The 12,336-nt window shown below is 40.8% G+C and overlaps 1 protein-coding gene across 3 annotated transcripts in view; it reads left to right on the top strand.

Annotated features, from left to right (window-relative positions):
* The window catches only part of LOC126405259 (cytoplasmic dynein 2 heavy chain 1), a 145,615-nt gene that overhangs the window by 68,372 nt on the left and 64,907 nt on the right, over positions 1-12,336 (top strand). For all 3 annotated transcript variants that reach the window (XM_050068912.1, XM_050068929.1, XM_050068921.1), the window contains 5 exons: positions 3,262-3,351; positions 10,413-10,478; positions 10,587-10,637; positions 10,716-10,769; positions 11,001-11,132. In XM_050068912.1, coding sequence (XP_049924869.1) covers positions 3,262-3,351; positions 10,413-10,478; positions 10,587-10,637; positions 10,716-10,769; positions 11,001-11,132 — 393 coding nt within the window. The remainder of the gene's footprint in view (positions 1-3,261; positions 3,352-10,412; positions 10,479-10,586; positions 10,638-10,715; positions 10,770-11,000; positions 11,133-12,336) is intronic.

The raw sequence follows: 12,336 nt of genomic DNA on the forward strand, positions 1-12,336 counted from the left end.
TGGGTCCCAATTTTGGTACCGTGACAACACTAATCTGGAGGGGGTTCATCTGCAAAAACGAATGAAAAACTAAACAACGGTATTCGGTACTCGGTATTTGGCCAAGCGTTTAATTTTATTCGGCTTCGGCCACAAATTTTCATTTCGGTGCATCCCTACATAAAGGGTAACAGAACTTTACGTCAGCACCCACACACAGTACAGCCAGAATAAGTTCCTCTAATGCAGTAATAAACACATTTAATTTCCTAACATTTAACAGTAAAATAAAGCAGATATCTAAAGTAAAAACAGGACGCAGGAGAGAAACTAACTCCTGTTACTGAGAAGGTCTGTCTCTGGCATGGCTAGGTGCGGCATGGCACGTCTAAACTGGCAGCATGGCTTTACTCGCCATGGCCAAGAGTGACAATGGAAACACGTACATGACTGTCGAGAAGGGGTTTTAGACTGCATTTTACCTGGTTTCACAGTTAGAAGATGCACATTGGTTTTGGAAGACAATTCTTCTCCTTCATATTTATAGGAAACTCTAAAATAGCAATGTGCCTCTCCTCTGAGCTGCTTCAAGTGTAAACTTCACCTCTGTTAGTGTATTTGAAGAAATAAAATGTCACCATTCATGAGTTTGTTGACCTCACTCATGAGGTCAAGTCAGCCATCACGGCTTTGGTATTAGGCCAAAAGAAAAGTTGTAGGAATGTTTTCTATTAAACAAATTGTAGACAACAAAAAGTAAAGCCGAACAAAGTAAAACTGTACATGTTGAAAAAAAGGAAGGTAAAGACCAGAGCAGTCCCAGTGATGGAGTGAGGCATAGCCTCTAGTTAATTGAATAATAGTTATTATTGAAAGAAAAAAAAAAGACATTGTTTCACTGTAATGCCAGCTGAATAATGCTAAGTGCTAAAGTAAAGTCTTGTTTGAGCTTCATGTAGAAAATGACCATGGTATGTATGAAAGTAAAGTTTAAAGGAATAGTTTGATAAGTTGGGACATACATGTTTTCACTTTCTGACAGAGAGATCGATGAAAACATTGATACCACTCTCATATCTGTCCGTTAAATACAGGGCTACAGCCAGCAGCTGGTTAGCTTAGCTTAGCTTAGCTTAGCATAACGACTGGAAACAGGGGGAGACAGCTAGTCTGACTCTGTCCAACGGTAAAAAATAGTCCAAAGGCACCTCTTAAGCTCGCTAATCAAAATGTTCTATCATGGTTTTTCTTTTCTTTTTATATTGTTTGTTTAATTCATTTAAAAACAAGCCATGAAAATGATGAGTCGCCATTCCACAAAGCTTTATGTGTTGGACTTTTTCTTGGCCAGGTGCAGTAACTTTAGGTATAGACATTAAGTTATAAAGTATAACTAGTTTTCAGTCTTATTTGTTTCAGTACAATTGGTAGAAAATGAATGCAAGACAATACATTTACGTGGCCACATTGTGACAGAAATACTATATTCCTTTATTGTTTGGGAATATTTAGTTCGTTGTAGTTTTGATAAACTAAGTTAAACTACATTTACTTTTAAAAAAATGATTTTGATGAATTTAATTCAGTTTAGGTCGGCTTGATTTATTTCAGCTCATTTTTGTTTTCACTGTTTATCTCAGTCTGACCTGTGCAGCTGGAGAGCATCATGGACTGTCTATCACACTGCTGTTCTCCATCTGAGCCCTAAACACTGTCTGATAACCAGAGCACACACACACACTCACTCACTCTCACACACAAAGGCACACAGACATTGGGTTGAGAGATTGAGCACTAATTCCCCAAATCCTGTGTGGGTTGTTAGAGCCAGTGCTGTCATCCAAGAATGTCACCAGGCAGCAGCTGGTCACCACTGTTACATGTTTATGTGAGTGAGTGAGTGAGTGAGTGAGTGAGTGAGTGAGTGAGTGAGTGAGTGAGTGAGTGAGTGTGTGTGTGTGTGTGTGTGTGTGTGTGTAGGCTCATGGACACATTTGGTGAGTGTAGTCAGAATACTACATTGATTCATGGACTCTCTGTCCCTTTGTATCTTTTGGTTGTTTGTTGTTTTGAATGAGCAATTTGCCATGAGCTGCAGATGGTTCCCGAGTTTTGGACAGAGAATTTTAACCTCTCATGACAGTCCTCTTTTTAGCCAACATGCACAAACATATTAGCAGAGACACACATATGTTCCTACTCGTGTACTATCCTGGATACACAAAACACACCAAACACATGTTTTTACATGAAAAACATGCCTGCAGAAAACCTCAAACAGAGGTCTAGGCAGGAGAAAAAGACAAACGGACATACTGAACAGTGAACATGGGATAGATAGAAAGAAAGAAGTACATCTGACATTTCTCTTTTTCTCAGCATGTCCCTCCATTTCTCAGGCATTTTTTATGAATCTGATTCTCATGTATTAATTTTTCTTTTTCACTATTGCTATCAAGTTGAATTGTTTCGATCCCACACACAGTATGGATTTTCCTGAACAATGTATAGACTAAATGAATCCCTCTTTATCATCACTTATGACCCACGAGAAGTGTGTGGCGGTGTATTTATTTGCAGAGACTCTGCCCACTGCCTGTATTTTCTTAGCATCTTCTTATTTTGCTGTTTTTGGGACGTTTATGGGCACAGCACACAGATGAGGTTGGTACTTTATCAAAAGGTAGCGACTAGGTGCCAGACCGTAAGCAGCATGCATCCAAGAGGACGGCACTGAAAAACACAAATATAGCCAGGTGAAACGCCAAGCGGACAAAGCTTGTTCCAAATGAGAGTGAGTCTGGGGTTGGCTTTCACTTTCATTATCACTGGCGATGCTGTTTAGAAACAGTAACCAACAATTCCTGCATAGTGTAACTTAAAAGAGGAACACCAACACTTCAAGTCAGATCTCTTTGTGGTGATTTGTACATCAGAGAAAAAGAATGTGTGAAAGGGAAGAAACAGGATAAAACTTGAGTGTTTCTTTGCGTCTGTTGAACAACCCTGAGGAGGTCAAGTTACCCTGATGTGACAGAAAGAGAGAAGACGTTTTAATTTCATCACTGCTAACAAAAGTAGCTCATATTCAGCTAGAATTAGAAGCACATAACACAGAGACACATGTACTGTATTATATTATTAAAGGCTGAGAAAAACCCTCTAAGTCTCTTCAGTGACAGCAAATCCCTCATACCTCGTCTCACCACTTTAATTTTTCTTTTTGTCCTTTTCCCTCTGTCATTGTGTGCATGCATGTGTGTGTATGTGTGTGTATTTTAGGAGGCAGAGAATACTGAAACCAGGATTGCTGCTTTAGAGGCCAGCTTGAAGAATATGGTGTATGAGTACGTCTGCCGGTCGCTTTTCAAGGTAATACACACGCACTTTCACACAGAAATAGAATACAGGTGGTTTTGGGCATCTCTAAAAATTCCTGTCATCACTGTGGTAATTTGTGGGTAGAGACAACAGAGTGAGGCATTTTCCTCCTTGATGTAACCTATTAGATGGGTTTGCATTGCAAAACAGGCTCAGCCTGTTTTGAAGTAGACCCCCAACAGTTTTATTTTTGCCTTGTTGTTACTTATTGGTTCAAATGATGGGACGTTAATCTGAAAACAACGGCCATTAACCATAAACACATCACTCATCATGAGAAAACAAATGTCTCCCCAGCTACCTAATGTTGTTATGAATAAGTAGCAAACATGTCTGACACAAACTGGTAAAAAACAAAACAAAGTAGGCTTATTAAAGGAGCTCGGTATTCAGATATTCAGAGCATTAATATAGCAGCAAACAAATAATCGCTCTGTAAAGATATAGTGGTTAGTTGGGTTGGTTCCACACTATCATCCACACAAACACAAATAGTGTGGAATCAATATCACTTGAAGATACTCGACTTGAAGAAGTAGAGTCCTTCACCGACTTGGGCAACGTCATCAACAAAGAGGGAGGAACTGATGCAGACGTCAAAGCCAGAATAGGTAAGGCAAGGGCAGCCTTCCTACAACTTATGGTGCTCAAAGGAGATACAACAACAGAGAAAAATCGCCCTGGAGCCGAGACCTGGAGAACAACAAATAACACAGCTAGCAAAGTGCAAAGCTTCATAAACAGGTGCCTGAGAAAAATCTTGAAAATCCATTGGCCAGACAAGATCACCAACGAAGATCTTTGGACAAAGACGCAGCAAATACCAGCTAAAGATGAAACTGGACGAAGAAGATGGAAATGGATAGCACACTGGCACACTCTTCGAAAACCAATGTCAAACTTCACCAGACAGGCTCTGACGTGGAATCGTCAGGGGAAGAAAAAGAGAGGTAGGCCAAGAAACACCTGGCGAAGGGACCTGCAGGCAAACACCAAGAAGATGGGATACACATGGTCACAGATAGAAAAGAAAGCCAACGATTGGGTACTCTGGAGGTCCCTTGTTGACGGCCTGTACCTCAAAAGGGGTGTGAGGCGTAAGTAAGTAAGTAAGTAAAGATATAGTGGAGTAATGGCACCCTGAACAGAGAGTAAAGTCACGCTACCTCTGTGTGTGTTGTAATGTGAGTTTCTCTGTTGTTTGTTTTGGTGGACAGTCCAGCCGCATGTGATTGTGAGTGCATGTGATTGTGGACAATCAGCTGTTGTTGCTGTTCGACAATGTGATCTCATCCATACTCGTCATGTTTTGCAGCTTGGGCAGAAGCCCTGCAGCAGCGGTTAACATCCGTCACCGAGCCATTAACACCGAAAAGGCTCAAAAGCGTCGTTAAACCCATTAATAATCAGTAATATTCATTGTGTGGTGCTAACAATTGGCCCTGTCACTGTGTGTGTGTGTGTGTGTGAGTGTGTGTGTGTGTGTGTGTGTGACCGTCCCAGGCACAGGGCCCCCATCTCATGATAACCTGACCGAATCCAAACGCTTTGCACAGCTTTACAATAAGATTTTCACTGTTTCAAATAGTAACATTTGCGGTAAAGTTGCAGTGATTGGAAAAAAATTGCAAGGTTGTGGAGAATTCTTGGGGATTGGCTGAATTTGTGTTCATTGTTGCAACATCGCGACATCCTGGAGGGACTAATTGCAGGAAGCAACGGTGAACAACAGCGTGTAGAGAAAGGATTTTTTCACGTCTGACTCAGTGAATTAAGGGTTTATTTCAGCCAAACTAGGGTTGGTGCTTGGAGCAATGGAAAGATTAACCAAGACAGTTTTAGTGAGTTTTATTTTGTTTATGTCAAGTTTCTTTTTTTACCTGACATTTTTTTTAAATGTCAGGAAGGTAGGAAAAATAGAAACTGCTCAAGCCTACTCTGAACATCAAGCATACTCCTAATCATAATACAAGGTTTTAGCTGGTTTACACGTAACAAGGTTGGTTATTCTCCTGCAGGTGCACTGGAAACTTTGTCATTTTGTAATATAAAGTAGTAGTATGGTAATATTCTTAATCATTGTTTAGAGCAAATGCACAATCAGATAATCACATACATTTACACACTTATACAATCAAACCTCTGCAACTAACACAGTAATCAAGTGTCAAATATTGACCAACAGAGCAATCATTGCATTGATCCGGCAGTAAATGGTAAATGTGATTTCACTGTCTTGTGTTTGTGTGTGTGTGTGTGTGTGTGTGTGTGTGTGTGTTGCCTGAATGGTAATGGCGGTTTGAGGCAGAGTCAGGGTGGCTGTTAACTGCTGATCACGTCCATAGGCTCACATGCGCACACACATACACACACACAAACATGTCGACAGCAGCAGTCTAGTCATTAGCAGAGAGGAAACATTGGACTACATTATCAGTGCTCCTGTCAACACCCGCTGCCTGTGCTACAGAAGAGATAACTTCAGTGGGGAGAGGAGAGAGGTGGGAGAAGGGGTCCAGTGCAAAGATAAAGGTGGATAATTGGCAGAGAGGGTAAAAATGGGGAAAGCATAATGGGGGGAAAAAGAGACAAGAACAATTTGAGAGGAGATAATATTAGAAAACCTAAAGATCTGTACATCTGTGAAAGAAAAACACATTATCATTTTGCAGCAGACACTCAGACTATTTTGTATGTGTTAAATTCCAGCGCAAACACATCTGATTCAGCTTAATAAGGTATTGATTGAGAATGGCTAGACACATCAAAGCTTTAAACAGTGTTGCTCTACCAAATATAGATTGTTGAACCTCTCATAAGCAAAGCCTTATTTCTATTTTGTATTTTTTTAACAGCTTTCATTTTAACCAAAGACGTGTCCTGAACAGCAATGTTTTCAGTGTTTAACTATACTGCCTGGATTTGCCCGTGGGGGTGTGTTTATCGAACAGGTGGGCAGATATCTAGTACAGATACTGTCAAGTCAAATCAGATTTTATATATAAAGCCCAATATCAAAAATGATAAATTTATTTCAAGGGGCTTTACAATCTGTGTTTTTTAGGGTTTTATGCCATCTTTTTGGGCTGGTTGGGTCTCAAAAAAATGTTTATTATATTTAACAGTTTTTCAATTAATATAAAGTCTAGAAAATGATAATATTTTTTACCTCTGCAATGACCTGGAGGTTTAACTTTATTGTGACAAACCAAGCGCTTCAGATACAATAGATATTGCATGTAGGCTTTTTCACTTGTCTGTATAGTACCTTAGAAAATCGTCCTGTTTTTGGAAATGTTCATAGAGAAGTCCGTAGAGAACATGCAACAATAACAATGTGAAAGCTTTTCTTTTTGACACACTGGTGTACACTGGAGGGGTGCACACTGAGGAGATTATATTTTTAGAGTAGTAAAGTAGTAAACCATTAAATATAGAAAACAATAAGATTGTGTATCTGTGTTTAACGTACGTGGATGTCTATGTGGAAACACTTGTCATGTTAGGTCCTCATGCGTGCTGGTGTGTGTGACTGTGGATGCATCTCTCTCGGTACATGCAGAAGTTTGAGTTGCACTGATGTGCTGAAGTGTGACATATTCCAGGTTGTACTGTCTACTGAGGTTCCTGTCCTGTCACTGTCAGTATGACGGCAGTTCACACAAACACTCACAGACTTTTTATCCTCATTGCACTCTGTTTGCTTCATTTCTCTCTGACAGATATGCACGCACAGATCAGCACATGCACCACAATGACGGGACATTGTGCCATTTTTTGTTTGATCAGTCATATCGTCTTGCGCGGCTCTCTCAGTTCAGCTGTGTCCACTGTCGCCTCAGTTGATGGAGTTGAACTTGGCAGCTTGGTGTAAATCATCCAGACATCGGATCAAGAGACAAACCACAGAGAGGGTCAGAAATAGGGCATAGTGGCGATGAGCTCTAGTCCAAATGTAGCTTGAAGGTTAGCCTCACCGCTGCTCAAGCTGGTTCTACAGCTGTTGGTAAAGTACCTAATGTAATATTGGGTGACAGGCAGGCTAAGGTCTTTAAAGATGTGGAATATACAGAAATAATTTTTAAAATTCAGTTATTGCACGTGCCCAGATACCTACCACAGAAAAGAATGAGCCCATTGTTCAACAATTATCTACACTTTCAGTTATAGTCTTAAACCTTATCACAGCTACACATAGACTGTAAGATCAAAACCCATCGAGCTGAGCACGACAGCTGCGGGGAGGGGAAAAGAAAAACTAAGGAAGCACTAAACATAATGTGTGCAGGAGACTGAAATCCATTTTATTCTTTGGAGGAAAAAAACCCAAAAGCTATTGTGTATCAGTTTGTGGGTTTAGATATTTATGTGACACACTACCTGACCTGTGTCCCGTGCTTGTGTCTTGTGGTAACAGCTTGACACAGGAATATTGTGGGTCATGTGGTTTGGTGTACAAGGGTCCCACATGGCTTGGTCCTATGTTTGGAAATGTAGGTTGAACACAGGAGGCACAAGATTGGATTGCTGTGGCAAATTGTACTATAGCACTATTCTTCAAATATTTCTATAGTGTTCTTGCTAGTAGCGCATACGTGAAAGTCCCCCTCCATTCAAAAATGTGTTTTTCTTATGTTTATGAGCCCTAAAATGTCTGACCTTGAGTATGCTGACTTGTATCTGTGCAAAGTTTTTCATGAGACAGGTATCTAATATGGGGAACACATATGAATGAGGGAACAGACTTTGACACCACCGACAAGAAACCTGAAACCTCTCCTGGACTGGTCAGTGCAGGCAGTAAAAGTTAGCATTAGCATGGTGAAAGGTTTGTGCAGTTTTTGTGAAAAGCGGGATTTATACTTGTGCATCAGCACAGACTTAAAATTCTATTTTGTGGTGGCTTTATTATCTTCGTAGTGTACTGTTCTTATCTGTCAAATTAAAGTAAATAAAAGCTTAAAAAATAGACAGGAGGTCTGCATTGCCGCAACGTGTAGTTACATTTCTGGGGAGGTGCACGTCAGGCTACGTCATAGGGTACGGTGTAGGCTCTATGTCGAAGTAGAGTCTACGCGGGGTGTCGGTGACTTAGTGGATAGAGCAGGCGCCCCATGTACAAGGCTGTTGCCGCAGCGGCCTGGGTTCGAGTCCAGCCTATGGCCCTTTGCTGCATGCCATCCCCTCTCTTTCCCCCTTCACACTCAACTGTCCTGTCCATTAAAGGCAAAAAATGCCCAAAAAAAAATCTTCAAAAAAAAAAAAGAAGAAGTAGAGCCTACGCTGTAAGTATGCGATTCGACGCAGAAGTATAAATCCTGCACGAGTCTGGGTCTGACTGTGGCTCAAGCATGTGTGCCTGAATTCCTCTGATGTTTCTTTACAGCTAACACTAGCCATCTAGATGCACACTGCCCTTTCACTGTTCGAATTAGTGCAAGCAGCGCTGGAGAAAGTGGAAAGCGAAACCTAAGGTAGACAGCAGTAGTGGGCGGAGGCCAGATCCAAAATCTCTCAATGACAGAGAAAGAGTGAATCTGCTTCTGGCCCTATTTCAGATTTAGTTTTTTTTAATCTACTATGTGGGAAAACCATGTTAGACAAACAAAATACTATTATTAGTATAAGTATTTTTTAAACGTGCCTAGGTGCACTTCAAGATGGATGTAAAAGACCACGGGGAGTCTAGATCATCTCATGTGATCATTAGATGCTGATGCCCTTTATTGCCCGTGCTGTCTCTGTGGCAAACAGGATTTAATCTCATCCAATAATACTCTAATTCATTAACTATTCAGTAAGCACATCTGAATGATTATAGCCGCTGTGGCTGCAAAAGAGGTTTACTCAAATAGACTACTATCTCCCTTATGTACCTGAATTTTCAGCAACAATGCCTACATCTGGTAGCAGTGATATCAGCTTCTGTGAATAGCCCAACCGATTAGATTAACACTGTCATTTGACTTATTGCCACTTTACAAAAAACAACGTTGAGAGGTATTACTGAATTGCATGGTATTTCTCATTGGGTCGTCCTTGCCAGCCAGTTGTTAAGTGCATGAAATGAGATTTACATAAATATACATGACCGGCACGGAGGCAGTGTGGCTGTATTTCAGTGTGAATGCCATTAGGTGCGCTGCCTGTTATTAAATTTAGCGAATAATTATGGTGGTAATGTTATTTCCAGCAAAATATCAGATAATCAGTAATAACAAGTAACTGTAGAGAGAAATAGGTCATTAAGTTAATGCTCTTGGAGGCCATTCACACCACTGAACTTAATTTTAATATGTCAGGTATGTCTGGAAAAGTAGATTTGTGTACATTGTACTGTGCTACTGTATTGTGCCAACTGTGACACCAAGGTTTAGGTTTCTTTTGTCCCACCTATCTCCTATATGTATGTGTTTCTCTCTTTCATCTGTCTTTAAAATAATTTGCAGCACGTATTTGGTTGTTTTCTTTTTCAGTTTTTTTTTGTTTTTAATCAAAATGAAAACTATGGCATCAGAGGGGGGTTCAAACTTTGCTTTTCTTTTTCTTTCTGCCATGTTCACTGTAACCACTGGATATTCTTGGTCACTGTCCCTCTGTTTCTCTCTGTGGGTGGGAGCGGGATAAGCATCTTGATTAGTTGCTGTTTCTGTTATCTCTCTCGAACTCCACCAGTGGATGAAAAAGAAAGAGAGGCAGACACACACACACACACACACACACACACACACACACAGACATACACACAGAGAGAGCGTGTAGGGATGATAGAACAGCCAGTGTGGTTCTTGAAGTCCCTGGGGCTATTTTGTCAGTGTGTAGCAACCCTTTACAAGCCCCTTAGTTAGGCAGGCTGAGCTGCATATCATGCAATGGGAACACGTGTGTGTTTGCCTCTCCTCGGTCTGGCAGAGATGCTGACATTCTGTGCTCTGCCATGACTTTCTTTGTTTGTAGCTGGGTTTTGAGCAGGACAGAAAAACATGTTGTTGTACATGTGACATATTCCATCTATGCATCAGTCTCTCTTTGCTTTCTTCTCTCTGTCTCAGGCTGACCAGCTGATGTTTGCTATGCACTTTGTGAAAGGCATGTACCCTGAACTCTTCCAGGAGAATGTGAGTATCTTTGTAGTTCGAGGATCTGCGTATTTATTTGAGAGTAAAATTAAAAATAGCTGATTTCAGCTTTATAACTGCCAAATATTAACACTACTGTTGTTATAGGAATGGGATGTCTTCACTGGATCCATTGTAGGAGAAATGTTTAAGAAAGAGGTAAGAGTGAAGCTTTTTGTCTGAAAAATAGGCCGTACTGTTTCTGTGTTTGTATTTGACCATGTCTCCTCTCTGCAGGAGTTCCCTTCTTGGATCGATCAGGAGAGGCAAGGAGCAGTGGCCATTTTTAAAGTAAACACTGATACACACACTGACGCACACGCTACCCATCAGCTGTATAGCCATCTGTGACAAAATTACAGAATAGTGCTTGTAGGATATTTCTCCAACCAGTACAAATATGAAATAATAGCTTAGTCCAATTTAAATAGAATGCCAGTAAAGCAAACCTTACTGATTTATCTAACATTATTTCTTGACCTGTCTTTCACCCTTTTAACTTTTGCCATCCCTCTCTCACAGACTACATTCCCAGCCCTCTACCAGTCCCTGTGTTTGAGTGACTCAGACCTTTGGCTGTCCTTCTCGCAGAGCTCGCAGTGTGAACAGGAAATCCCTTCCTCCGTTGCCAAGAAGATTACTCCCTTCCAGCAGGTCAGCTTTCAATCAGAAAAAAAGAAAAAGAAAACAGTCATTTCATCAGCCAAATGGAACAAGTTATCATTATTTACAGAGTGTATCAAAAGTCTACACACTCAAAGATTTTATGCATTTGTTACCACTGCCAAAAAAAGTTGTGTTTGGAGCTCAATTTGTTTGATTGTTTCTCTGTCAGTCAGCAGATTACAGCAGAATCTGTTGTAAAGTTAGTCCATACAGTAGGTCTGAGAAGAACTGATCAGGCTTTAGTGTAGGGAGGTGGGTGTAGGTGTTGTCTTGTTCTTCTTAACTGTGACGCATAGCAACAAAAATATTATTTTCCCCTTAGATATGTTGTTTCAAGATGACAGTTATGGTGCATCCACTTCTGCTTAAACAAAAGCCCTGTTTCCACCAAACACTTTCAGTATGGTACCTTTGGAACCAAAGTAACCCCTCAGACATGGTACCTAGACCCTAGAGTTTCCACCATAGACAGTACTCTTAAATGTGGGCGGGGTTGTTGTCACTCACTGCTCCATCCAGGACTGACTGTATTTCCTCATTATCGGTGACACAGGTGGAAGTTTGCACCTGGTTTATCGTCCACAAAACGAGGCTGCACGGCAACATTTCAGAACAAAATAGAACAGGCTGCAGTGAGAGTCTCTCTCTATGGGATATTTACAAATAGTGGATTTGTGCATTTAGTCCTTTTAAGGCAAACTCAGGGGTTTAGCGTTGCAGGAGCCCACAGGAACGACGCTTTGTGACTTTATCGTTTTTGTCCGAGTTAGGATTAGAATATATGCAGTTCACATAACCTGTTCGAAATTAACATAAACGCTTGAAGATCCACTCATTACTAAAAGTGTATGTCATATAAAAACTAAAGTGATGGTCAAAGCTGTCACAGTGACATTTAAGGTGTGCTGATGGAGTCACGTCGTCGGCTCATGCACTGAGTAACATTAAAGGTTAACATTCCACCTTAAAAGTTGCCGGCAGTCGGCCCAGTGAATTAAGCTATTTTTTTTCCCAGACTGCAGCTGCAGCGAGAGGCAGCAAAACATCCTTTCATTTTATAGTTACCATCTTCAAAATCTCCACAGTATGAACAGTGGTTACATGAGCCTCAAAACCAGCCACAGCTCAGCCCTGAGCAGAGTGAGCGTCCTCTATTGACCAATCAACAGACTGCAGTGTTCACAGCTCCACC

The sequence above is a fragment of the Epinephelus moara genome, chromosome 2 (assembly GCF_006386435.1).
Source record: "Epinephelus moara isolate mb chromosome 2, YSFRI_EMoa_1.0, whole genome shotgun sequence".
NCBI lineage: Eukaryota > Metazoa > Chordata > Actinopteri > Perciformes > Serranidae > Epinephelus > Epinephelus moara.